This window comes from Bubalus kerabau, chromosome 4, assembly GCF_029407905.1.
Source record: "Bubalus kerabau isolate K-KA32 ecotype Philippines breed swamp buffalo chromosome 4, PCC_UOA_SB_1v2, whole genome shotgun sequence".
Classification (NCBI taxonomy): domain Eukaryota; kingdom Metazoa; phylum Chordata; class Mammalia; order Artiodactyla; family Bovidae; genus Bubalus; species Bubalus kerabau.
The window spans coordinates 39822043-39845917 of NC_073627.1; the positions used below are offsets into that span (position 1 = coordinate 39822043).

General features: G+C 55.0%; 1 protein-coding gene and 1 long non-coding RNA gene across 2 annotated transcripts in view; one reads left to right on the forward strand and one right to left on the reverse strand.

Moving 5' to 3' along the window:
• The first annotated feature begins 2409 nt into the window (after positions 1-2409).
• Positions 2410-23875, forward strand: part of CAMKK1 (calcium/calmodulin dependent protein kinase kinase 1) — a 30154-nt gene continuing 8688 nt past the window's right edge. Inside the window, exons 1-12 of the mRNA XM_055576876.1 lie at positions 2410-2517; positions 10263-10664; positions 11565-11612; positions 12373-12426; positions 12828-12879; positions 13128-13261; positions 13687-13723; positions 14546-14567; positions 15864-15952; positions 19813-20012; positions 21932-21985; positions 22705-22778. Coding sequence (XP_055432851.1) covers positions 10305-10664; positions 11565-11612; positions 12373-12426; positions 12828-12879; positions 13128-13261; positions 13687-13723; positions 14546-14567; positions 15864-15952; positions 19813-20012; positions 21932-21985; positions 22705-22778 — 1124 coding nt within the window. The 5' untranslated portion in view covers positions 2410-2517; positions 10263-10304. The remainder of the gene's footprint in view (positions 2518-10262; positions 10665-11564; positions 11613-12372; positions 12427-12827; positions 12880-13127; positions 13262-13686; positions 13724-14545; positions 14568-15863; positions 15953-19812; positions 20013-21931; positions 21986-22704; positions 22779-23875) is intronic.
• LOC129649449 (uncharacterized) lies at positions 11843-16117 on the reverse strand. The gene is made up of 3 exons (XR_008713114.1): positions 15922-16117; positions 13758-13828; positions 11843-12398 (listed from the first exon to the last, which is right to left on the reverse strand). It is a non-coding gene; the product is annotated as an uncharacterized LOC129649449 (long non-coding RNA).

Here is a 23875-nt window from a genome sequence, read left to right on the forward strand (position 1 = left end):
TTTCTCTGTAACAGTGTCTCTTGGAACAGCAAAACTGGGGAAGTTTCAAGCTTAGGGCACATGCTTATTATTCATGAAGAGGCTTGGGGAGTTTATGCATCATAGAACTGGGGCAAAGGTTGACAGGAGGGTCAGAAAAGCTCAGGGTCATCCCTTAGGTTTCAGTTGATCTAGTGGTTGAAGGGGGTTTCAATTCTGCAAAACAGCTCAAGAAAGTGCTTCAGGCTAATCTTTACCATTGAAACAGAACTGGGGGGTCTTTACAATTGATATATCATCTTTGCTGCTGCTACCTCTTTGCCTGACAACAGTTGTTTGATCCTGCATTCTTTTGTTCCTTTAAAATCATTAATTACTGGGACCTGTTCATTCATTATTGAGACCTGTTCAAAGATAAGCAGTGTGGCCAGGCTTGGATCACAAAAGCGGCTTAGGGCACAAATGACTTCTCTTATACCAAAATGCTACATTTGGTTCTTTTTCTCTGGGACTCCTTACTTTATCTGCTTACAATACCAACTCAGGACTGTTTACCCTGAGGCTCTTATGTGGAATTTCTGTTAGGTAAGTCAGAACTGATTCTGCCTACTACAGAGATTTTGGGGCTTCCCTGGTGGCTCAAATGGTAAAGAATCTGCCTGCAGTGCAGGAGAGCTGGGTTCGATCTCTGGGTTGGGAAGATCCCCTGGAGAAGGAAATGGCAACCCACTCCAGTATTCTTGCCTGGAGAATTCCATGGACAGAGAAACCTGGTAGGCTACAGTCCATAGGGTCACAAAGAGTCGGACATGACTGAGCGTCTAACTCTATACTACTACTGAGATTTCCCCCCCCCCCCCAAAACTGTCTGTCCTCAGCCCCTGTGTATTTGCTCTGAGTTATCTCACCCTTTCCCATGGCTCTACTATGGGTCCTTCCTGATAACTCCTCAAAACGCCTCACTGGCCCAGCTCTCTTCCCTGAACTCCAACCCCACACATCCGATCCCCTGATTGCCATATAAAATTAATTATTCACTCAACAAACATCTTTCATGCAATGTGTCAAGCTGTGTGCTGGATGAATCAGGCACAGTCCTGCCCTCAAGGAGCTCACAGTTCGGAGAGGGGAACAGGCAAGTAAACAGATGCCATAAACTTCCAAGGAAGTCCCTAAGGAAGGTTGTTAACCCGTGCTGTGCAGTGAGGTCACAGGGAAGGGTTTCTGGTAGAAGAAGCATTGAATCAAGCCCTGAAAGGAGTAGAGCCGGTGGTTAGGACTGATGTCATGGAGAGCCTGATTAGATCTATTCCTAGGGTACTGCTGAGCCATGGGAGATTCCTAAGCAGGAGCTGACCAGTTGGACTTGTGTTTCTGAAATATTGTTCTGGACACCAGGTGGAGAAAAGCCAAGTGGGTGAGGGTGGTGGGGGAGGGCAATGAGGCTGCTTAGGGCTGGGAGTCCCAAGAGGAGGTGGCTGTAGCAATTCAGGTGCAGGAAGACAGTGATCTGAGATAAGAGAGGGACAGAGAAGTAAAAATAAGTGGCTGGATTCCAAGAATATTTAAGAAGGAAGTTGGGCAGGGCTTGGTGATCTATTGGTTGGAACAGGAAAGGGGTTGGCTATCCAGACTCCCAGGTTTCTGGCTCCAGATTGAGACAGGGACGCAAGAGGCTAGGTTTGCGGGTGTGATATGGGGCTCCATCTTGGACAAGTGGTGGAGTGAGGTGCCAGAGGGTATACAAGTGCAGAATGTAACTGAACCAATAATTGATGAACTCGCCAGGGAAGAGGGGGGCTACCTCGAAGGTCAAGACCTCCCGCCCCAGCTAGGCTATTCCTGTTGCCTGCTCATAGGTCCCTTCCCCAAGTGAGAACCCGATTCTGACCCCAGCATTCTGTTAGAACCGCTTCCCTTTCCCACTACACCCCACGCAGCAGAAGGCTAAACTCCTGAGTCTACCATTCAAGGCCTTTCTCCCTGGCCCTAGGCTTGGGCCCCATCCAGTGGCTGATCTCGCATCGCCCCTCCCCTAATACACACTGCGCCTCATCCCCGCCCCCGAGGGCGGGGGGTGCGCTCTTGCCTCTGCCAGGCCGAGTGGGCTGGGGGACAAAGGGTAGGGAAGAACCCGTACCCTCCAGGCCCCGCTAAGGGGCGCGGGCCGCGGCCTGGAAGGATTTCGGAGGACCCCAGGTAGCCTGGAGCCAGGCGATGGGGGCGTGACGAGGCCGGTCCCGCCGCAGGAGGAGGTGCCTCTCTGGAGCCACCGCCCGCCGCGGCCCCTCCCCTCCGGGAGCCGGGCGAGAGTCCTGGGCTCTGATTGGGCGACGCCGGAGGGGGGCCGCGCGGCTTCACCAATGAGCGCGCGCCGGGCGCGGCAGCTGGCGAAGGAGCGAGCGCAGCCTGGAGTCGCGGCGCCGCGGGTCTGAGCTCGGTGATCTCGGCCCTGGGAAGGCGGGCGGGGCGGGGTGCGCGCCGCGGGAGCGAGCCTGGCAACCCGCAGGGCCGCGGAGACTGTCGTTGGACGCTGAGGTAGGGGTCGGCTTTGGGGGGTGGGGGATCAAGGGCGGGGGAGCGGGAGGGGACGAACGCCTGATCGTCTGCCCGGAGCCTGTAGGGGAGAGGGATGGTCTGGGAGGTTGCGAAGACAGCCCAGACCTAGTCCATGCGGGGATCCTCCCCCTTCGGTCTGCGGGGCCCAGTCTTTGGGGTGCCTCCCGCCGGAGCCCGCATCTGTCTGCGCCGGCACCCGGGACCCGGGACCGCATCTCCGAGGGCGCTCCGCCGTCTGCGTCCCTTGCCTAGCTCTGATCTGCGGGACCGCGTCCATACCCAGCGCACTACCCCCTCCCCTGCTCTTGGTGGGAGGCCGTGCCTATGAGGAGTGGGCCCAGACTGGGGCACCCACGTGTGGATCTGCGCGGAGCGCTCCGCCCACACGGCCCTCCCCCGAGTCTTCCTGCAGGAGCTGGGGCTGGAGGATGAATGGGACAGATGCAACGCTCTCGTGGCTTCGGCTGCGCTGCGCAGTCCTCCTGGCTGGGGCGGGGGCGGAGGGGGGCGGCGGAGGTGGAGGCTGCGGTGGCTGCGGCCTGACAGGCGCAGAACTGGTAGCTCGGAGGGTGCACACGTGCTCGAGGACCTGTGTGTGGTGTTTGGAGGCGGGTGTGCGTGTGTCACGTGGGCATAGGAGTGTGCCTCTGTGTGTGAGGGGGGTGCATTTACTGGATGGAGTGGTGTGTGAGGGCGGGTCACGCGGACATGGGCGTGCGCCTGCTCCGGGAGTGGTGTGTGTATGTGTGTCTTCGGGGTACAGGAGTGTGTAGAGAAGGCTATGTCCCAGGTCACAGGACTATGTCTCGGTGGGCACACATGGGATTTATATCTGCCACGGGGGTGGGGAGTCTGCAGGAGCAAACAGCTTATGTCCTTGAGGATGCACTGGTCGCCCCCACATCCCTCACTTTTCCCTCTAGAGCATACAGATGGAGCACCCACCGAGTGCCAGACTGTATCCTAGGCCCACAGACTCTGGGGACCCCTGCCTCTTCCTTGACCTGTTAGCCCTAGTCCCCACAGAGGGCAGAGGGATCTTTTTTTTTAAATCTCATCCAAAGCAGTCACTCCCCTACTCAGACCCTTCCTTTGGCTTTTGAGATTTCCTGGTCTCTGTCCAAAAAGATCCCCAAGGCCAAGCCCTGAGTCCCAGCCAGGAAGTGGCTGTCTGTCATGCACAGTGTGACCTTCCATCACCTCCTCTGAAACTCTTACTCAGCGATCAGGAGCTTAAATGCCACCTCCTCCAGGAAGCCATCCCTGAGACCAGGCACAGTGAATGACTGTGCCTTCTCATCAAGGTGGAACTCTGCTTGCCATCAGGTACCTCTCACACATGGACACCACACTCCAAGGACATCGGCCTCCTTGCTGTTCCTCAGATAGCATGATCACTGTCTTATCTGGACGCATTGGGTCTTAGTTCTGACACATGGAATCTTTGTTTGAGTCATGTGGGATCTTTCCTTGAAGGATCTTCGGCTCATGGACTCTATTTGTGGTACGTGGTCTTAGTTGCTCAGCAGCATGTGGGATCTTGGTTCCCTGACCAGGGATGGAACCCATGTCCCCTGCATTGCAAGGTGGATTCTTAACCACTGGACCACCAGGGAAGTTCCTGGGCCTCACTCTTGATTCCCCTCAGACAACTGTAATTTTTTTCTCCACAGCATGTACCACTTGACATGCCATCTATTAATTCCCAGCTTTCTTGTTTGTTGCTTCTTGTCCCACTAGAAATTAAACTTCATTGAAGCAGGGACTTTGTCTTTTTGGTTTGGTGCTTTATCTCCTGGCACCTAACACCGTGCCTGGGCACATACAGCAAGTGCTCAGTTGAGTTTTTTTCACATGAATGAATGGCTCTGGGTTCCCTGGCTGCTTCCCAGCCTCTGAGCCCCAGTCTCCTTGCTGCTCAGAGCAAGGTCTCCTGCTCTTCTGTCCTTCAGATTCCGAGATCCTGGAAGGCCACTGGAAGAACTGAGACCAAATTAACTTGCATGTTAGCAATATCCCCTCTAGGAAGTGGTATGGAGGATGGGGTGGGGTGGGTTTGAGGTGTGAGCCTGGGGTGGGTGGCAGGTATGGAGGAAATAGTGGGGAAGGAAAGTGGAGGGCTGGATCTGGACTTTTTAAGGAGTTAAGTTTGGTGACCTCACCCAGCTGTGGGGAGATCAGGGAGGAGATGTCTGAATTGTCCTCCAGCAGCCAAGGAGAGGGAGGTGTGTTCCTGGCAGAAGGCACAGCCTGTCTGAAGGGCTGGCAGCACAAGAGAGTCTGCAGTTTGGGACTTGCGGCCAGAATGGAGAGTAAGTGGGGTAAGGTTCAGGGGTTAAGGATGGGCAAAAGGGAAACGATGGGTGATAAGGAGGGCTGCCAGGCTTCTGGCCTGGGAGAACTGGGAGGATGGTGGCACTCATCTCTGAGATGGGGACAGAGGAGGAAGAGCAGACTCGAGGGAAATGCTGAGCTGAATTGGAACCGAGCTGCCGGGGAGCACCGAGGGGAGGAGGCAGCTGGCTGGAAGGAGTTGGGCTGGAGGCATGGACCTGGTTTGGAGGATGAGGAGGGGCAGAGAGAGGAGGGAGGACCTGGAGGACATCAGCAGGAGCCACTGAGGATGTGCTAAGGGCTGCTGGACTGATTAGGCGCAGAGCCCACCTCCGTGGCTGGGGCCTCCCTGGGGATGGTGGGGGGCCGTTGTCACAGCAGGCATCCTCCAGCATGACTTGGCACCAGATGCCTGGGCCTCCCCCGAGGGGACTGAGTCATCCCAGGCGGAGGCGGGAGCCGCGGAGGCCACCCGTTGCCAGGGCCATCCAGACACTTGTCAGGAGCATAAACACAGCTCCTGTGAGGCAGCCTAGGGATACCAAGGCCACCTTCTATGTCTGGTCCCAGGGGACCAGACCACCTCCTTACAGCTTTCCCTTCTGGCCTGTCCCCTGGCAACCAGGGCCATGTCTTGTCTTGCCTAGATGGTAGCTGGGCCCCTGCTCAACCTGGCCCTGAGATTCCCAGCGGCCTTCCAGAATTCAGGGCGAGGTCTGAAGACATTCATCTCAGGTGGGGCTGCTTGAACCAGTGTGGGTGAGAGCAAGATATGCCTGCTCTGTCCTCTTCTGGGCCTCCTCTGAGGGACCAAGGTGATGAGGTTCATCTTGAAGAGGAGACCTGGTCCTGTGGGGTCTGGAGCCAGGGTCTTCATCCCCTGTGTGCTATGGGCTAAGTCCCTTCAGTCATGCTTGACTCTTTGCGACTCCATGGACTGTAGCCCACCAGGGTCCTCTGTCCATGGCTTTTCCCAGGGAAGAATACTGGAGTGCATTGCCATTCCCTCCTCCAGGGGATCTTCCTGACCCAGGGATCGAACCCAAGTCTCTTGTGTCTCCTGCATTGGCAACCAGGAGGGCCTCCTGGGAAGCCCCCTGCATCCCTTAGGAGCAGCCAGATACCTGGGAATGAGGTGGGGATGAGGGACATAGCCTGGAAGGAGAAGTCTGAGCTGGGTAATGTGCCAGGCCATCCTGGAGCCAGGGGTAGATATGGGGCTATACTTTGTGGGCTTTTTTGTTTGTTTTTGTTAAGAGTAACTTTTTTTTTTCTTTTTCGTCTGCACTGGGTCATTGTTGCTACATGTGAGCTTTCTCTAGTCGCAGCGAGCAGGGGCTACTCCCTAGTTGTGTGCATGGGCTTCTCTTGTTGCAGAGCACAGGCGTGCGGGCTTCAGTAGTTGTGGCACACAGGCTTAGTTGCCTTGAGGCATGTGGCATCTTCCTGGATCAGGGATCAAACCTGCGTCCCCTGCATTGGCAGGCAGATTCTCAACCACTGGACCACCAGGGAAGTCCTTGAGGCTGCTTTTTGTATGCACAACAAGGCTCTCTCTCTCGGTGGTTGTGACAGACGTATCCTAGCCCCACATCACTCAGACACAATCTGCTTCAACGTCCATAGTCTCATTCACTTCCTTCCATAGCCCTGGGAGATGGCAGGATGGGGGCTATCTATGCTATTCACATAGCATACTGAGGCTCCAAAAGTTCAATGATGTGTCCAGGGCAACATAGCCCCAGTCTGGGAGGACAGCTGGGGGTCGCGCTTCTCAGTGAGGAAGGGCCTGAGCCTGGCCATTCTCACCTGCAGGACCAAGCTGGTCCCTAGGAGGCTCCCCATGCCTGTAGAAGTCCTTGCTCTGCCCTGGGCCTGGCTGCCAGCCTGTCTGTCCTTCTTTTTGCCCATGTGGCTCCTAGCTAGCCGCCAAGTCAGTTTCTATACAGTGTCTACAGAGGCTTCAGCTTGGGGATGGCCTTGAGAAACGCCCTGGGTGAGCTTCCAGAGAGGGGTGGGTCCTACCCAAGACATACAGCCCAGCCCAGCAGGCAGCCCCGGGCTGGTGGACAGGTGACTGTGTGGGAACGTGGGAGGTTCCAACTTGACTTTCTGAGATCAGGTTCCCATGGCACCCAGCGGGTGCAGGGCCCACCCCTCCCCCAATCCTGGGGCACAGGTACACAAAGACCTCAAGACACACAACGCACATGAACAAGCTTAACCACCGAATGTAGACCACAGCCGTAGATTTTTGTTTCCGGGCAGATGGGCTCCTGTGTGCAGAACCCCCTCCCCCCACACACACTGTCACCCAGAGCTGACAGCCCTGCTCGCCCATATTCTCTCACTTGACACACACCCTCACACACAGGGTGCCAGGCCCTGTCGCCTGGACACAGGCAGGAACCGGGGGCCTCCCCAGGGCACCTCCTGCATAGCCGTGCTTAGTCACCTGAATCTGATCCAGGCGGGAGGGAGTGTGGAGGGCCTGACGTCAGCTCTCACAGCTGCCTCTGCCGCCCGCGCCTCCATCTGGGCCACCGCGTGTCCCAGGCAATCACAACAACAGCAACACAGCAACTCAGTTTTACGGGGCTCCGTCAGGGGCAGGCCCGCTTCTGAGCCTGGTAAGGGCGTTCCTTCCTTTACTCCTCCCAGCCACCTGGGCAGTGATACTGCTGCTAACCCCATTCTGCAGATGGGGAAAACCCAGGCACAGAGGTCAGTCACCTGCCCGTGGATGGGCACACCACCAGGAAGGGGCATTGTCCTGGCAGCCTGGCTTCAGAGCCTGGGTCCTAAACCAGGGAACAGGGCCCCAGAGTGGAGCAGGAAGGGTCTGCCCTGACCTGACGTGTGACCCCAGACCCACCCCTGTCCCTTGCTGGGCCCTACTTTCCTCATCTGAGAAAAAAAGGGTGACAGTCTCAGGGAAAATCATATGCAAATTTGTTGGGCTCGGCGGCCTGTGACCTCTGCCTGTGATGGTTCTCAGTCCCCTGGGTTCCTGCTGGGGACCAGAGGACCAGAGTTCCAGACACTGCCATCCGTTCCCTGCTGTGGGCTGGGGTCTTAAGCTCCCTGGGGTTCCCTCTCTCCTCTCTGCTTTCCCATCTGTGTAATGGGGCCAGGACTGTAATGATCACTATGGCAAATATTTATTGAACGCCTATGATGCCTCAGGTACTGCTGCAGAGGCTAGTGGTCTTATGGAGACGAGGCAGACAAGAACCCTAATCTGTGGAGTTTATGTGGGAGAAAAAGAACTTACAGAGTGAGGGGGAAGGGCGGCAGGGTGGGCCAGGCTTGGAGGGTTCCTTTTAGCCCTGGCTTCTTCCTTCTTGAAACCATCTGGTTCCTAAAGCCTTTCTGATGCTCTAATCCCATTCCATCTCCTCCAGGAAGGCCTCCATGATGCTCCAGCCCTACTCACTTCCTCACCTACTTCAGAGAAACCTTCCCAATGTTTTAGTCTATTTGCCACTCTAACCTCCTCCAGGGAGGCCTCCCCGATGCTCACAATCCCCTCACTCCTTTAGGTCCAGCATCTGTATCTTTTCCTGTTGCCAGTCTAGATCCCCTTCCCTCTTCCTTTCTGCATGCCAACATCAGCTCCACCAAGCTACCACTCATTCAATACTTTGGGTGTCAGACACAGGGGGTCTGGACCATGCCCTTACCCACAATCCATTTCCAAGTCTTGTAGGCTTGGGAATCTGGGAAGGTCCTGCATCTGTAGTACAGATGGGAAGACTGAGGCTCAGAGCTGGGAAGGAGCTGCCCTAGGTAGGTTGGCAGGCAGGACTGGAACCCAGCCCAGGCTCCTCTGTAGCCAGTGGACTCCAGCGAGCCCAGCCTCCTTGACATCTGTCAAAGTAAGGTGATGGGGGAATAAGGAGTGAGATAAAGACCATGTTCTCGAAATTGTTTTGTGGTGACAGTGTAAGTTACCACCAGACAGGAAGGGCAGAGGGTCAGGAGTCCACTTACTTCCTTTTCCGGAGAAGATACTGAGTCTGGTCCAGGAACGGGGAGGGGCACTGCGTGGGGTGGGGCCTGTGCTCAGCCCTGGGCAGAAATGGAGTCCCAGCCTGCGTATCCAGGTTCAGCCCGGGGTCAGGGTTCAGCCCAGGGATGTAGTTGAATGTGAGGGCTGGGACTGGACAACGGAGGTTGGTTTGGGGTTCAAGCTGGAGAGATCTGGGGCCTTGCTGGGGGCTCAGACTGCAGTAGGACCAGGGTGCAAGGCCAGGCCAGGGGAGCATCTCAACCTGAACAGATGAGGCGATCATTTTGGCCACATGAATAAACTGGAAGGGAAAACCAGGAGAAATAAGTGTAGTGAAGTCTCTCTTCACCGTCATCAGAGCAGTAGCCCCTTCCTCTAACAGAGCCTGTCCTGGGCTGCAAGCTCTGCTGGGGCAGGGAAGGGAGCGATGGGAGACTTGCCCTGGGGCCCTGGAGAGGCCTCTCTGGAGAAGGTGCCAGGGTGGGAGAGGCTGGAGCCCCAGGGAAGTCTTCCTGGAAGCAGCAACAGGGATGGAGGGGGGGACCTGAAGCATCAGGAGCTCAGCTCAGCTTCAGGCAGCGCAGCGGTGGCGGCAGCAGCCTTGGAATGCTCTGCTGTCAAGGGGTGGAGCTGTGAGTCACTGGGCTGTCTGCTGGATGGGGGCCCGAGCTGACCCTGGGTTCTGTTTCTGCCAGTGCCGCGAGGCCTCCAGTTCTGCCCGTGTCTGTCTGTTCTGACTCCATAATATCAAATTCTCTCTGCTTCCCTGTGAAGCCAGCAAGGCTGATGTGCCTGTTTTACAGATGGGAATACTGAGGTCTAGAGGGCTGGTGTGCAGCAGAGCCAGATGAGTTCCTGGAATTCCTTTTTTTAAAGAAACCTGCATGTATTTTTGGCTGTGCTGGGCCTTCATGGCTGCGCCGGCTATCGTCTGGTGGCAGCGCGCAGGCTTCTCACTGTGGTGGCGTCTCTTGTAGAGCGCGGGCTCTAGGGCCCTGGGCGTCAGCAGTTGCGGCACATGGGCTCAGTAGTTGCTGTTTCTGGGTTCTAAAGCTCAGGCTCGACTTCAGTAGTTGTGACGCATGGGCTTAGTTGCTCCACTGTATGTGGGATCCTCCCAGATGAGGGATCGAACCCCTGTCTCCTGCATTGGCAGGTGGATTCTTTTCCACTGAGCCATCAGGGAAGCCCCCTGGCATTCCTTTAGTGAGGAGGGAGACCTCAGTTTGGATGCTGGTGACCCAGGCAGAGGGAACAAGCAGGGCAAAGGCATGGAGGTGGGACTCGCAATTTGTGGCTACGGTGGGGGTGGGGCCTGGGAACCTGACCTCCTTGCTCAGTGGCCAGGACTGGAGCCTTCTCTGCCCTCTTTTCTCAGGCTCCCCATAAGGCTGCACTGAGGACCCCCTTGACTGTGGCAATGGAGGGGGGCCCGGCGGTCTGCTGCCAGGACCCTCGGGCTGAGTTGGTGGAGCGAGTGGCAGCCATTGATGTGACCCACTTGGAGGAGACGGATGGCAGGCCGGAGCCTCCCAGGAACTGTGTGGACCCTCCGTCACGGACCAGAGCAGCCTCCCTGATCCCCAGCGGTCCTTCAAGACACCCTGCAGTCCGGCCCAGCCTCTCGACAAGGAAGTTCTCCCTGCAGGAACGGCCAGCGGGGAGCTGCCTGGAGGCCCAGGCTGGGCCTTACGCCACGGGGCCTGCCAGTCACATCTCCCCGCGGGCCTGGCGCAGGCCCACCATTGAGTCCCACCACGTGGCTATCTCGGACGCAAAGGTTGGTGGAGCAGAGCTGGGGGTGCCCATGCGCTTCTCAGCAGTCCTCAGTGAAGACCCTTTGCGACGCTTTGCTCCTACCCCTGCCACACAGCTGTCCAGACGTTGGTTTGCATACCCCCGGAGCTGAGGAACTCACTACCTATGTGGCCTCTTCCCACCCAGGGGAGCTCCATCTGAGCCAGTTGCTGCCTCCTATAAGTCCCACCATTCCCACTCCCAGTCTAAGCCTAGGAAATAGATCCCTCCCTTATTCCCCAAGAAGTCCGTTTCGAGATTTGAAGATAGACAGTGTGTTCTCCTGTCCCCCAAGTCTTCCCCAGCTTGAGTCCCCCACTTTAATCCTGCCTCATAGAGTCTGCTGTGACTCAGAAACTGCCAGCGTGCTACCAGCCTCTGGGCTCCCACTGGCTCTGTCTTTGCCTCTTAGATCTAAAGTGAACCTGAGTACCGAGCAATCTACAGATTTTAGAAGCTGAGGTTTTTATGCCTGAGCCAGGGCTCTGGTCTCCAGTCCCAAGGTTGTCCTCATTTTTCTTGTCTACACAGTCTCCTCATTCAGCTTCTTCTAGAAATACTTGCTTGTGGGTTTCTTACATCAGGGTCTCCCAGCCCCCAGTATCCAGGTGGAAATGAGTGCATTTTCCCACCACTTCTCAGGGAGCAAAGCATAGGCAAGGTTCACCATTCACATTTTTAAACATTATCCAAGTCTTCTTGTCACTTTCAGTATCGCTTTTGGTGTTGGCGCCACCTCACTTCCCCATCTAAACTTGAAATGTTGACGAGGCCCAGGGCTGGGGGTGAGGGGCCTGGGGCCAGGATTGGGCCCTGGAAGTGCACGTGGAGTGCTGCTTCTGGATCAAGCTCTACCTGATGGCCCCTTTCTTTCCCCCACCAGGACTGCGTACAGCTGAACCAGTACAAGCTGCAGAGTGAGATTGGCAAGGTAGGCCTGGGGGCAGGCCAAGAGCAGGGGGAACTTATCTTGGGGGTTTGTGGAGCCAGCCTGTCTGGATCCTCCACAACCCCCTCTCCTCCTCTGGGAATGTGAGGCTGAGCCAAGAAGGTCCTACCCTGGATGTGAGGGAAGTTTTTTCCTCTACAGGGGATGGGAAATAATTCTTGATTCCTGACTCCCTGGAGTTTTATATGTTTATTTATTTATTGACTGTCCTGGGTCTTCCTTGCTGTATGGGCTTTCTCTAGTCGCGTTGAGCAGGGGCTACTCTTTGTTGCAGGGCATGGGTTTCTCATTGCGGTGGCTTTTCTTGATATCAAGCATGGATCTAGGCTCATGGGCTTCAGTAGCTGCGGCTCACAGGCTCCAGAGTGTGGGCCCAGTAGTTGCGGTGCCTGGTTTTAGTTGCCCCATGGCATGTGAAATCTTCCTAGACCAAGGATTGAACCCTTCCCCTGCATTGGCAGGTAGATTCTTAACCAGCGAACCACTGGGGAATTCTCCCCAGATTTTTTGATGGATGGGACTGGGGAAGGTATAGAGCTGTGCTGAGCCCAGCAGGGGCAGTGACCAGGGCGTGGAGTCCTCTCCTTGCCTGCCTGAAATTTATGCCCACTGGAGGCCAGGATGGAGATGGGATGTGGGAGGAGATGGGGTGCAGGAGCAGCTCAGGCTCCCCTTCTCCTCTCCCCCTAGTCCTGGGGGAGGCTGCCCTGTCCAGCAGGGGCTGACCTCTGCCTCTTTGCAGGGTGCCTACGGCGTGGTTAGGCTGGCCTACAACGAAAGTGAAGACAGGCACTATGTAAGTCTGGGGAAGGGAGGGAGGTGTCGCCTACACTGGGCCCTGGAAGACTTGGGGGTGGGCAGAAGCTGTGCCAAGACGGTGGACAAGGCTGCCTGTGAAGGGAGTAATCTCCCTGTCCCTAGCGGAATGCAAAGGGAATGAGCTTCTTGACCCTGGGAATATGCAAGCAGAGGCTGGATGCCTCCGAGGGGAGAGCTCCAGAAAGGGTTGTTATGGGAAACAAGGGTAAGGCCTAAGGTTCAGTCATGGCCACTTCCTAACTCAGTGTAACTGCCGCCAGTCCACACGCTCAGTGCCACGTGCCCATGAGCCTTTCTGGACCTCAGTTCATATGTAACCAGCCTGTTCTAGTTCCTGGTGGCTCCACGTAAGTGACATCTCTGCCCCTCCCTCCTCAGGCCATGAAAGTTCTTTCCAAGAAGAAGTTACTGAAGCAGTACGGCTTCCCACGTGCGTATCTGTCTGGTCCTGTGCATGGGAGCTCCTGGCCTGGGGGTGGAGGAGGAGACCTCGGAGGCTAGTTTTGTTAGGACTGGGGGTGGACAGGGAGAGAGTGAGCAAAGGCCTGGTGGTGGGACTGTGCTTGGTGGGTTGAGGCCAAGGCCAAGGTCTTGCAAGATTCTTGCTTGAGGCTGGTTGCAGGGCTGTGATGAGCCCCAGCCTCCTGTGACAGGCTGGACTCCTGTTCCTGGTCACAGGTAGGCCTCCCCCCAGAGGGTCCCAGGCTGCGCAGGGAGGCCCAGCCAAGCAGCTGCTGCCCCTGGAGCGGGTGTACCAAGAGATTGCCATCCTGAAGAAGCTGGACCACGTGAATGTGGTCAAGCTGATAGAGGTAGGTGGCGAGCCAGTGAGGCCTATGGAGTAGCCCTTGGTGCAGGGGGCACCTGGCATGGACCCAGGGATTTTGCCAAGGGGGGTGTGCCAAGGGCAGGGCCAGAACTGGGATAGGGTTGGCCAGGGGCCTTCTGGGGTCAGGTGAGGCTGCTCTGGAATGTTCTCAGGTTCTCATGGAGGGGGAAGAGCTGCTCCAGAGGCAAGAAGTGAGCCCCACGGCAGAAGGGGAGAGGGACAGGGTGCCATGTGGTGGACCAGGGTCAGGGTCCAGTGGTTTCTGAGGCCTCATCAGCCTCGTGCTGGCACAGTTCCTGCTCCATCATCTGGGGTGGTTGCAGAGCACACGGTGGGTCCTGGGGCTGGCAAGCACCCCTACCCCAAGCCTCCCCAAGTCCCACCCCGATGTCTGCTCCTTCTCACCAGGTCTTGGATGACCCAGCTGAGGACAATCTCTATTTGGGTGAGTGACCCAGCTCATCCTCAAAGTAGCTTACCCGGGTGGGTCCAAAGGCTCCCCAGGGACACACTTGACCTTCAGATGGGCCTTGTGAAATGCACTGACCTCCTGGGGACAGGGAGGAAAGACATGTTCTCAAGCTCCAGATTCTCTCCCCAGCCCTGCTGAGCCAGACTCAGGATATCCGATTAGAGTCAACCAGTGTTCCCAAACCCCACGCCACTGATCGGAGAGACAGTGGATCAGGCAGATACAAGAAGTAGGGTATGTGATGTGGGTTCCCAGGCCCTATCTGATAACTCTGTGCCTCAGTTTCCTCACCTGTAAAATGGGGATAGTAATGGTATCTACATCATAGGGTTGATGTGAGAAGTAAATGAGTTATTACATGCAAGACACATTAGCTATTATTGTTAGTAATAGTAATACTGATGCTGTTACTTAAGTCCCTGGTGCTTGATTCAGGGTTGGGCTTAGAGGCTTTCAGGGAATGGGCCAGAAGGAACACAGGCTTAGGAGTTAGAGGCCAAGGCTTTAGCCTCCACTCCCTCTCATACCTGCCCCTTCTCTGAGACTCAGTTTCCCCTGTTAAAGGGGTTCATGATGATGCTCCTCACTCGGCACCTAAAGTTCCAGTGAGGCCAGTTCATAGTAGACCCATTCTCAGCCATTTATCTTCTCTGATACCCTGGGACCCCTCTCCTGTCTCTCCCTGGATGCCTGCCCCCTCTCCCACCCTCCAGAAGGGGCAGAGATCTTGGCATCAGCTGTGTTTTCAGGCTGGCTGCAACTTACCTACTCTTATTTTCTTCTCTTTTCTTTCAGTGTTTGACCTCCTGAGAAAGGGGTGAGTTCCCCATTGCGTTCAGGCAGGACAGGTCTTCCTTTCCTTCCCTGTATCCCTAATCATAGGGTCAGCTACTCTAGTGAAAGAAAGAGGCCCAGGCTCTGTCCTTAGGGAGCTGTGGTCTGGGTTCAGGGGGTGCGGTGGGGGAAATGGGTGGAAAACGAGAGACCAAGAGGGTGATTCTTTGAAGGCTGGTGGGGTCAGTGAGGCTGGAATAGTCAGGGAGGCCTCAGGAAGAGGGGCTGGATTTCCAGCCAGGCCTTGAAGAACTGGAAGAAGATTTTGATGCCGGAATGAGAGAAGAAAGGAAAAGTATAGAGATGAAACTCAACTCTCACCTGTATTCAAATCACAAAAGAGTTCTTTCAGTTTTACACGTTTTGTGAGTTAGGTAGCTGGGACTCCATTCACTCCCTTTTACAAGAGGGGAAGCTGAGGTTCAGAGAGGGTAAATGGCTTGCCCAAAGTCACACAGCAAGTCGCTGATGAAATCTAGGGTTCTAACTCATGTCTGCCTTGTCTAACCTTCTCAGGGTATGTGCAGAGCAGCAGACATGGAGTAGTGGGTGCAGGGCTGGGTGGACTGGGCTCCTTAACCACTAAGGTCTTGAATACAGGCTGTGACTTGTCTCTCTGTCTGGGAGGCTCTAAAGACCAGTTCTGGGAAGAGGCAGGGAATGTGTCCTTTAAGACTCAGGGGCTTTCAGCATTTTTGATCTCTGTTCCAAGTAAGAAATAAAGTTTTACATTGCCATTCATATCTGTAATTGAGACCAAAGTTTTCTAAAACAGTATATATCCTTATTACATGTGATATACTCTAGTATATAGGACTTTATCAGAAAAAAAAGAAAAAGCAGTAGCCACCCACTAAATTGAGTTCATGACCTTCTTGGTCCTGGACCTATAGTTTGAAAAACACAGCTGTAAATGGAATCTTTGCAACTGTCTGATTGTTGATAATTAAATACTTAGAAGAAGACATACCGAGCCAATCAGAAGTAAGATAAAGATAATTTGAAATTGTAACGATTGAAAAGGGATATTTGCATCTATGTGTATTTTCAAATTTTCTTTATATGAGAGAAAAAGCTACTGTGTTCCAGGGACCCATCGAGCTTAGAGGGCTCCTGAAAGGTCCCAGGGAGTTTGTAGGGCCCAGTGAAGGGGAACCTGCCATCTGCCTTTGCTCATCCTAATTCCAGCTAAACACGATCTCACCCCCTCCACCCCCCCCCTCGCCCCACCCCCCCCCCCCCCCCCCCCCCGCCAAACCCCGCCTCGCCCTCCCGACAGGCCCGTCATGGAAGTACCCTGCGACAAGCCCTTCCCCGAGGAGCAAGCTCGCCTCTACCTGAGGGACATCATCCTGGGCCTTGAGTACTGTGAGTGAGGGGCTGCCTGCCCCCCTGGGCTGGGGACCCGAGAGGGGGACACGAGAAGGGTTGGAGCCCAGGCTGAGCCGGCTCTGAGCCGTTCCTGTCAGTCAGTGTCGATCTGCCAATCATCTTTAGCTGGGGGCGGGTCAATGGGCCTGTGGGCGGGGCCGAAACGTCCTGAACAGGTAGGGTAGCGGCAGATTTCACTGGGCATGCGCCAAGTCCTCCTGGGAGCCTGCTTATTATCGCATAGGTGGATGTTCTTCCTGTATCTCAAGCTTAGCCTCTCACAGGGCATCAAGAGCTGTGGGAAGGAGTTTGTGTCCAGCTGGTCGAGGAAGAGTCAGTCCTGGCATGGAACCGGTGGGTGGCAGCAGAGTGGGTTTATTGTGAGGCGCCCTAAGGTGATAGAGAGCTCAGCCTCCAGGTTGAGCATCACCTCCAGGCTCAGCATCACCTCCTCTCCAGGTGATGTTAGCTTAGCCTCTGTCTGGGGTTCATTTATTCATTCATATGTCCATTTATGGGTACCTAGTAAGTGCCAGTTGGGGGCATGTAGATGTCAAAGACCCAAAAGAGATCTCAAGGATCTCGCAGCCTAGTGGGAGAGACAGGAACCTAAGCAGTGCTTGCCAAGGCTGGGGAGGCACAGGAGCTGTCAGAGAATTGAGGGACCAAGGGAGGCTTCCTAGAGGAGACCACTTATAAGCAGGGTTCTGAAGGGTGAATAGGAGTTCACTGGCCAGTTTGAGGCATGGTGGGAGGGTGTACCATATGGCAGCAGCATAGAGGGGAGTAGGCATGTACCATCTGAGAAGGGGGAGTTCAGTTTGGTTGAGTCTAATCAAGGAGCCAGGGATGGGGAAAGATGATGCTGGAAGCAACTGTCCAGGCCACACCTTGAGGGCTGGGAATGTCTCTGCAAAGGACTTTCATGATTTCATCCTGTCAGCCTTGTGAGACCCAGAGGGCTTCGAGCAAGGGAGAGGAGTGATCGGATTTGTGTCTTAGAAAGCTCTGTCTGGCAGCTGTGTGGCGCCTGGATGGAGGGCAAGAGGCGGCCAACTGGTTAGGGAGGAGGCTGGTTTTGCAGCCCAAGTGACAGATGGTGAGTCCTGGATTAGGGCTGCGGCAGTGGGGAGCAGATGTGAAGGAGGTGGGGTGGCCAGGACTGGGTGACTCCTGGTCATAGGGAGAAGGGAGCCTGCACACACCTAGGGTCCTGGCCTGTTTTGGGGAGTGGGATACATCCCCCCTCTGAAACCTCAGCTTGGTTTATCAGAAGCATCTTCTCTCCCTAGGGGACCAGGTGAGGGCCAGCTGAGGTTTGACCTGCAGCAAGTGTCTATCTCATTTGAGCCACTCCAGTGCCTTCATGTTAATGCTGTCTTTGTACATATGGAGAAACTGAGGCACAGAGAAAGAGGGCTTTGCAGAAAGTCCCTACAAGGGCCTAGAGGTGTGAGAGGAGGGCATTTCAGCCTGGTGTGGTTGCGGCAGACATAACCCTACACCAGCTTGGCTTCCACCCACTTCCTGTCCTGGGCCTGTTGTCTCTCATCCTCTCTCTGCAAAAAAAAAAAAAAAAGCCAAGCTGATCCCATCTGACTCTTGGGTAAAGCCTCATCAAGACCTAGCTAATCACGGTCGACGAAGGGCTTTCTGGAGTGGATAGGACAGCACCAGGGGCTGGACAGGCAGACAAATGGAGACGGTGGGTGCTGGAGGCCCATCTTGTGATTCTGTGCCTGAGAAGGGGGAGTTGAGGCCCCCGGTGCTCTGGGAGGCTCAGGTCTGACTCTCGCAGATGGGGCGAGTGCAGCCATGCAGGTAGGAGAAGCAGTCGGGTCTGGAATATATCTGAGAGGTCCACCTCGTAGGACTTGCTGATGAACTGGATGTGAGATTTGACAGAAAGAGGGGTTTTTGGCTGAGCAACTGGTATTATGGCCATTAACCAAATGGGAAGGACTAGACAAGGAACAGGGTTGTTTGTTTGATGGTGATTGCAGATAGAGAGGTCAAGTTCTGAATTAAATATGTGTTTGAGGGACTTCCCTAGTGGTCCAGTGGTTAAGACTCCATGCTCCCAATGGAGGGGGCGTGGCTTTGATCCCTGGTCTGGGAACTAAGATCCTGCATGCTGCATAGTACGGCCAAAAAACAAAAATGTGATTGAGAAATATCGGGATATATATTTAGATGTCTACAGGATGTCCATTTGGATAAAGAGCTGAGAATTCAAGGGAGAGGCTAGAATTTGGGAGAGGCTAGAATTTGAGTCCACTTTGCATGGTCAAATACAGAGCCTCCTGAGCCCCATGCTCGAATGGGTGTGTGTCAAATGCTTCATGCGCATCTGACACATAGGAGGAGAGTGCTGTAGGGTCGTGGGTTCTGTTGTTGTTATTTTTTAAAAATAATTTTTATTTATATATTTGTTTTTGGCTGTGCTGGGTCTTCGTTGCTGCCTGGGCTTTTCTCTAGTTGCGGTGAGCGGAGGCTGCTCTGTAGTTGCGGTGTGCGGGCTTCTCATTGCGGTGGCTTCTCTTGTGGATTGAGGGCCTCCAGGTGCGTGGGCTTCAGTAGTTGTGGCTCCCAGGCTCTAGAGCACCAGGCTCGATAGTTGCAGCACACGGGCTTAGTTGCACTGTGGCATGTGGGATCTTCCTGGATTAGGAATCGAACCTGTGTCTCCTGCACTGGCAGTCAGATTCTTTACCGCTGAGCCACCAGGGAAGCCCCTCTGTTGTTAGTATTATATGACCCTCACTCCTTCTGCCCCCCACCCCCAGCCACCCTCTCCTTCTCCTCTCCCCTCCCCTGCCCTCCTTCCTGTTCCATCTTCCCTTGTCTCCATCATCCCAGGATGTGTTGGTCCAGGGGAAGGTATTTGCTGAGTGGCGAGCTCATAAGTGCATGGCTGTGGGTGAAGTCAGTGCCTTTTCTCTGCTGGGACATCCCTGGTTCATCTCAGTCTGAGCTGCTCGTCTCTTCCCAGCAATGCTGGACGCAGGAAGCAGGGTGGGCACTCAGCCTACTAGAGAAGGCTGACCATTACCCCAGCCATGTTCATCCTGGAGGTCCCAAAGCCTGGCATGCCCTCCCTCTCCAAAACCCCATTGGCCCAGAGTCCCAGGGCTGAGGGCAATACCTCTGCAGGATACCCCACAAGCCTACCCTCAGTCCAAGAAGCAGTGGCAGCTGTGACAGGCTGGGTAGGGGAAGGAACTGGAGGCAGGTTTATTTGTTTAATTGATTTATTTAGCTGCATGATGTCTTAGTTGCGACACACAGTGTCTTCAGTCTTCGTGTGGCATGCAGGACCTTATAGTTGCAGCATATGAACTCTTAGTTGTGGCATGTGGGATCCAGTTCCCTGACCAGGGATCGAACCTGGGCTCCTTGCATTGGGAACATGGAGTCTTAGCCACCAGGCCACCAGGGAAGTCCCAAAGTATGGAAAGATTCTGATGGGCTTTGAGCCTGCAGACAGCACTCACATGGAGGGGGGCCAGGGAGGGCCTATGGAGACCCTCTTCCTCCAGTTTCCTTTGACGTCCACTCAATGGCAAGGGCCTTGACTGCCATGGAGAGAGCACCGGGCTTGGAGTCCCAAGATTCCTAAGAGTCCAGGCTTGCCTCTATTACTAACAGCCTGAGTTAGTGTCTTCACTGCATAGCTGAGCAGGGGGCCCTGACATCCTCTTCCGAGGTCCTCATGAGACGAGTGTGTGCAGGGGCCAGGAAGTCTCAGCTGCTTCTCTCCTGGAGCTTGAGGCCGCCTCCTGGGCCAGGCGAGGGCCGAGGGGGCAGTTTTGGGTGAAGGGGCCCCAGGCCGACGCTCGAGCTGCCTCTCTCTGCAGTGCACTACCAGAAGATCATCCACAGGGACATCAAGCCATCCAACCTGCTTCTGGGGGACGACGGGCACGTGAAGATTGCTGACTTCGGCGTCAGCAACCAGTTCGAGGGGAACGACGCTCGGCTGTCCAGCACGGCTGGGACCCCAGCGTTCATGGCCCCCGAGGCCATTTCTGACTCTGGCCAGAGCTTCAGTGGAAAGGTGGCCCCCAGGGTCCAGTCTGGGTTGGGTTTAGATGGAGGGGTGGGAGAGCATGTCATGCCATCCCATGTCCAACCTGGGGGAGCCACCCAGGGTCCGGTCTGGGTTGGGGTTTAGGTGGAGGGGTCGGAGAGCATGTCATGCCATCCCATGTCCAATCTGGGGGAGCCAGGGTCCTTGTGTTTCAGGAGTGAGCACCAAACACGGCCCTCTCCCCAGGGTTTGCCTTTTCCTGGAGTCCAACAAGAACCCCAGCTTGGGTCTCCTCTAGTTCTCTGGCACAATGGCCCCCTGCAGAAATTTCTCACCAGCTGCTCTGTGCTGAGTTCTGGGCTAGGATGTGGAACAGTCAGAGCTCGGATAGCCCAGCTCCCTGACCTCTGGTCATGGTGAAAGAACTGGAAAGCTCCTGTCTAGGGCGATGTCGGAGGCTCCCCTGAAATCTTGGGCTATGGCAGTATTTGAACTAGGCCTTAAAGAACAGAGAGAATTTGCAGGAGGTGAGGTCCAGAGAACATACCAGAGAAGTGAGGGGTGCAGTGGCATTTGGGCAGAGTTTAGAGGGTCTGGAGTGTGGGCTTGGTCCCAAGTGACAGAGGCAGTGGCAAAGCTTTCTGAGCAGAGGCTGTGTTCTGTGTCCCCGGCACACAGCCTGCTGTCCCCTGTGGGGTGCTGGCTGCCCCCCACCGTGGTTCTGCCATGGAGGAAATGGTTGAGGAGTTTGGACACGTGTGTTGATATGGAGGTCAAGAGAGGGATGTAAATAGAGACTTTTATTTTTATTTTAATTAATTTTTACTCGAGTAGAATTTATTTACAATGTTGTGTTAGTTTCAAGTTTGCAGCAAAGTGAATCAGTTATACATATATACATATTAGGTCATTCCCATATAGGTCATTTTATCCCATTTGCCTTTTCACTGTGGAAGTTGTAGACATTATCCCCCCCTTTATGGCTAAACACTGCCAGGGATGTTTTCTGAGAACAAGGACATTCTGTTACATAACCTCAGTAGAGTTATGAAAGTCAGGACATTTATGATCAATAAAAGACTGTTACCTAAGCGACCTAAACAGCCTCACTCAGATTTCATCCGTTACCCCCATCCTGCGTCCTTTAATGCCTTTTCGTTTTCTGGTTCAGGATCCAATCCTGGGTCAGTTACTGCATTCACTTGTCCTGTCTCTTTGGGGCCCTTTAATCTGGAAGAGTGGCTTGGCCTTGGCATTTTCGAAGAGAACAGGCCTGTTATTTTGTAGAATGACATCAGTTTGCGTTTGCCTGGTGTTCCCTGATTGGATTCAGATGAGGCATCTGTGGCAGGAATGTGTAGGTAGAGATTTGAGGATCACTCACGTAAGAGAGAAAGTGGATATGAGAAGAGGAAGTGGGGTTCCAGAAGCAGGAACTTGTAGAGACAGGGCATATTTGAATCCAGGGTAGAGGGGAGCCCTGAGGGGTTGTGGAGGTGACTGAGGGCCAGAGGCTGTTCTGGTGTCAGAAAGAAGGTGGATGGTGGCTTCTCCAGTGGATCATCAGCAAGAGGGATGACTTCTCAAAGCCAGAGCTGGTTTAGCAAGTATAAATTCAATATTCCGGGGTCCATCAGTGTTATAGGTACTGCAAATGTGACCTTGTAGACGAGGTGGGTTTTGCACTGTTCTGTTGGAAACATGTCTGGTTTGGGCCCATTCCAAGGAGACTTGGAAACCCTGGAGGGCAGGGGCCCTGCTCTGGCCCTCCCCAGTGCTCAGCACAGGGTCCGGCATAGAACAAGGGCCTGGGAGTGTTTGTTGAGTGAATACATGACTGGGGAAGGAGGTCTCCTGCTTGCCCTCTCCCATGGCCCACTGGATCTGGGTGAGCAAGGAGTGTGTCTATTCCTTTCGGGGGACTGATGTGAACTGTTTCTTTCTAGGCCTTGGACGTGTGGGCCACAGGGGTCACGCTGTACTGCTTTGTCTATGGGAAGGTGAGTGCTGGGTGGGCTGGCAGAGCTGGGGCCGGCCCACACCCCTGGCACCATGGGTTGGGCGAGCTGAGCCAGGATGCATGATAGATGTAGGCTGTGCCTTTGTGTCCTGAAGTAAAGTGACTTTGAAAGAGCCCACTCAGCTCAGAAATGATGGAAGGAAAAGGGGCGTTTCTATTTTTCTCAGGTTCCCTTGTCCCCTTGAGGGGATGGATTCATGTGCAGGAGTCCTGAGTCAGCAGACCTCCCGTGGAGGTTAGACGGTGGTCTTAAACACCACTCCAGCCTGAGTGCTCCCTGTCTTTCTATCCTTCGATGCCATTCATTCATTTACAAATTCACTCAATCCTTCATTCACTCAACAAATTGTCCTGGACACCTGCTCAGAGTCAGGCCGGACCCCCGACCTTGACATGGCCGAGATCCCTGTCCAGAGGTGTTCCCACTCCAGGGACCGTGCTGAGGCACAGGACAGAATCTCGGGGAGCACGCTCCCAAACCTTAGGCCCCGGCAGTGCAGGCCTTGCTGTAAGTGGCTGTTACGCTGGCAGGTACACAGTGTCCCTCCATGACACATCCATTCAGTCCACGTTTGTTGGACATCTCCTGTGGGCCAGACGCTGATGAGGCCCCCCCCACCCCCATCTCATGAGGAGCCCAGAGCTGCCCCCAGTGGGCTGAGGCGCTGGGCCCACATCCTTTGTCTCTTCCCCCTGCAGTGCCCGTTCATCGACGATTACATCCTGGCCTTGCACCGCAAGATCAAGAACGAGGCTGTCATGTTCCCCGAGGAGTGAGTTGTCCAGTTGTCCACCATGGGCCCGCCCACCCCCAGGGAGGCATGTTTGAGTCTTAGCAGAGCTTTTGTCCTTCCAGGGCCCCGCCCCAGCCTGCAGACCTGGAGGTGGGGGTACTTCTCCCTGGGAGCAGATAGGGGGAGATGTCAGAGGGTCCCAGACACCTGAGTCAGATCTCCTTGTACAGACAGGAACTCTGGGTCCAGGAGTGGGGCAGGGATGACCCCAGGTTACATGTTCATCTGCTCCTTCACTGAAGGCCTCCATGAGATCAGTGACATCACCCCCACGTAGACCCTGCACCCATGGGGAACTTCCACCTTCTCCACATAGGGTGGGGGGTCTTCATGGCGCCAGTGTGCTTCCCCATTTCACAGATGGGAAAGTGGAGGCTCAGTGGGCCTCAGACTTCAAGCCACTCCTTCCGCCCTCCCCCTTCCTATGCGACTGAGGTCCCTGAGCCCAAAGGGACAGTTTGGAGACGCCCCTGTGCTCATTCATGGTTCTGATCAAGATGCTGGTTACCACAGCAGCTGGCCTGCGGACCCAGCCTTCACATTTTAGGGCCCTTTTGCCTTTTGCTCAGAGTGCCCCAGGCAGCTCAGAAACCAACGTGGGAGCTGTCCTCTGTGCTCCTACCCCCTCTTGCCCAAAACTTCCTGTCTGGCTCCAAGCCTTGGTGAGTCCACCGCTTACATTTCTTTTGGCTCCGTTGCCAAGTGCACCTCCTACCTGGTTCAGTCCTCCGCCATGTCCAACCACCACGGTCAGGCAAAGTGACCCTATAAAACACAACACATCTCACCCTATCTCCTGCTTCAAGAACAGGCGCACCCTGGCCCAGGCATTCAAGGACCCCCAGGTCCCACCCGCTGTTCACCCACCACATGGCTCCCCGCCCACCCAGCTGCCGCCCCCACAGCACTGGCTGGTCCCTTTCCTCTGACTGCTGGTCTTCTCGCCCTTCCTCCTGCTGTGTATCCTCCCCAGCCCAGGAGTTTTAAAAGGGATTAGGAATCTAGGCCAGCAGAGGGAGCGAAGGTCATAGTCCTAAGAGTAGGTTCCTCCTGCCAAGAATTTAAGTAGCAATGAA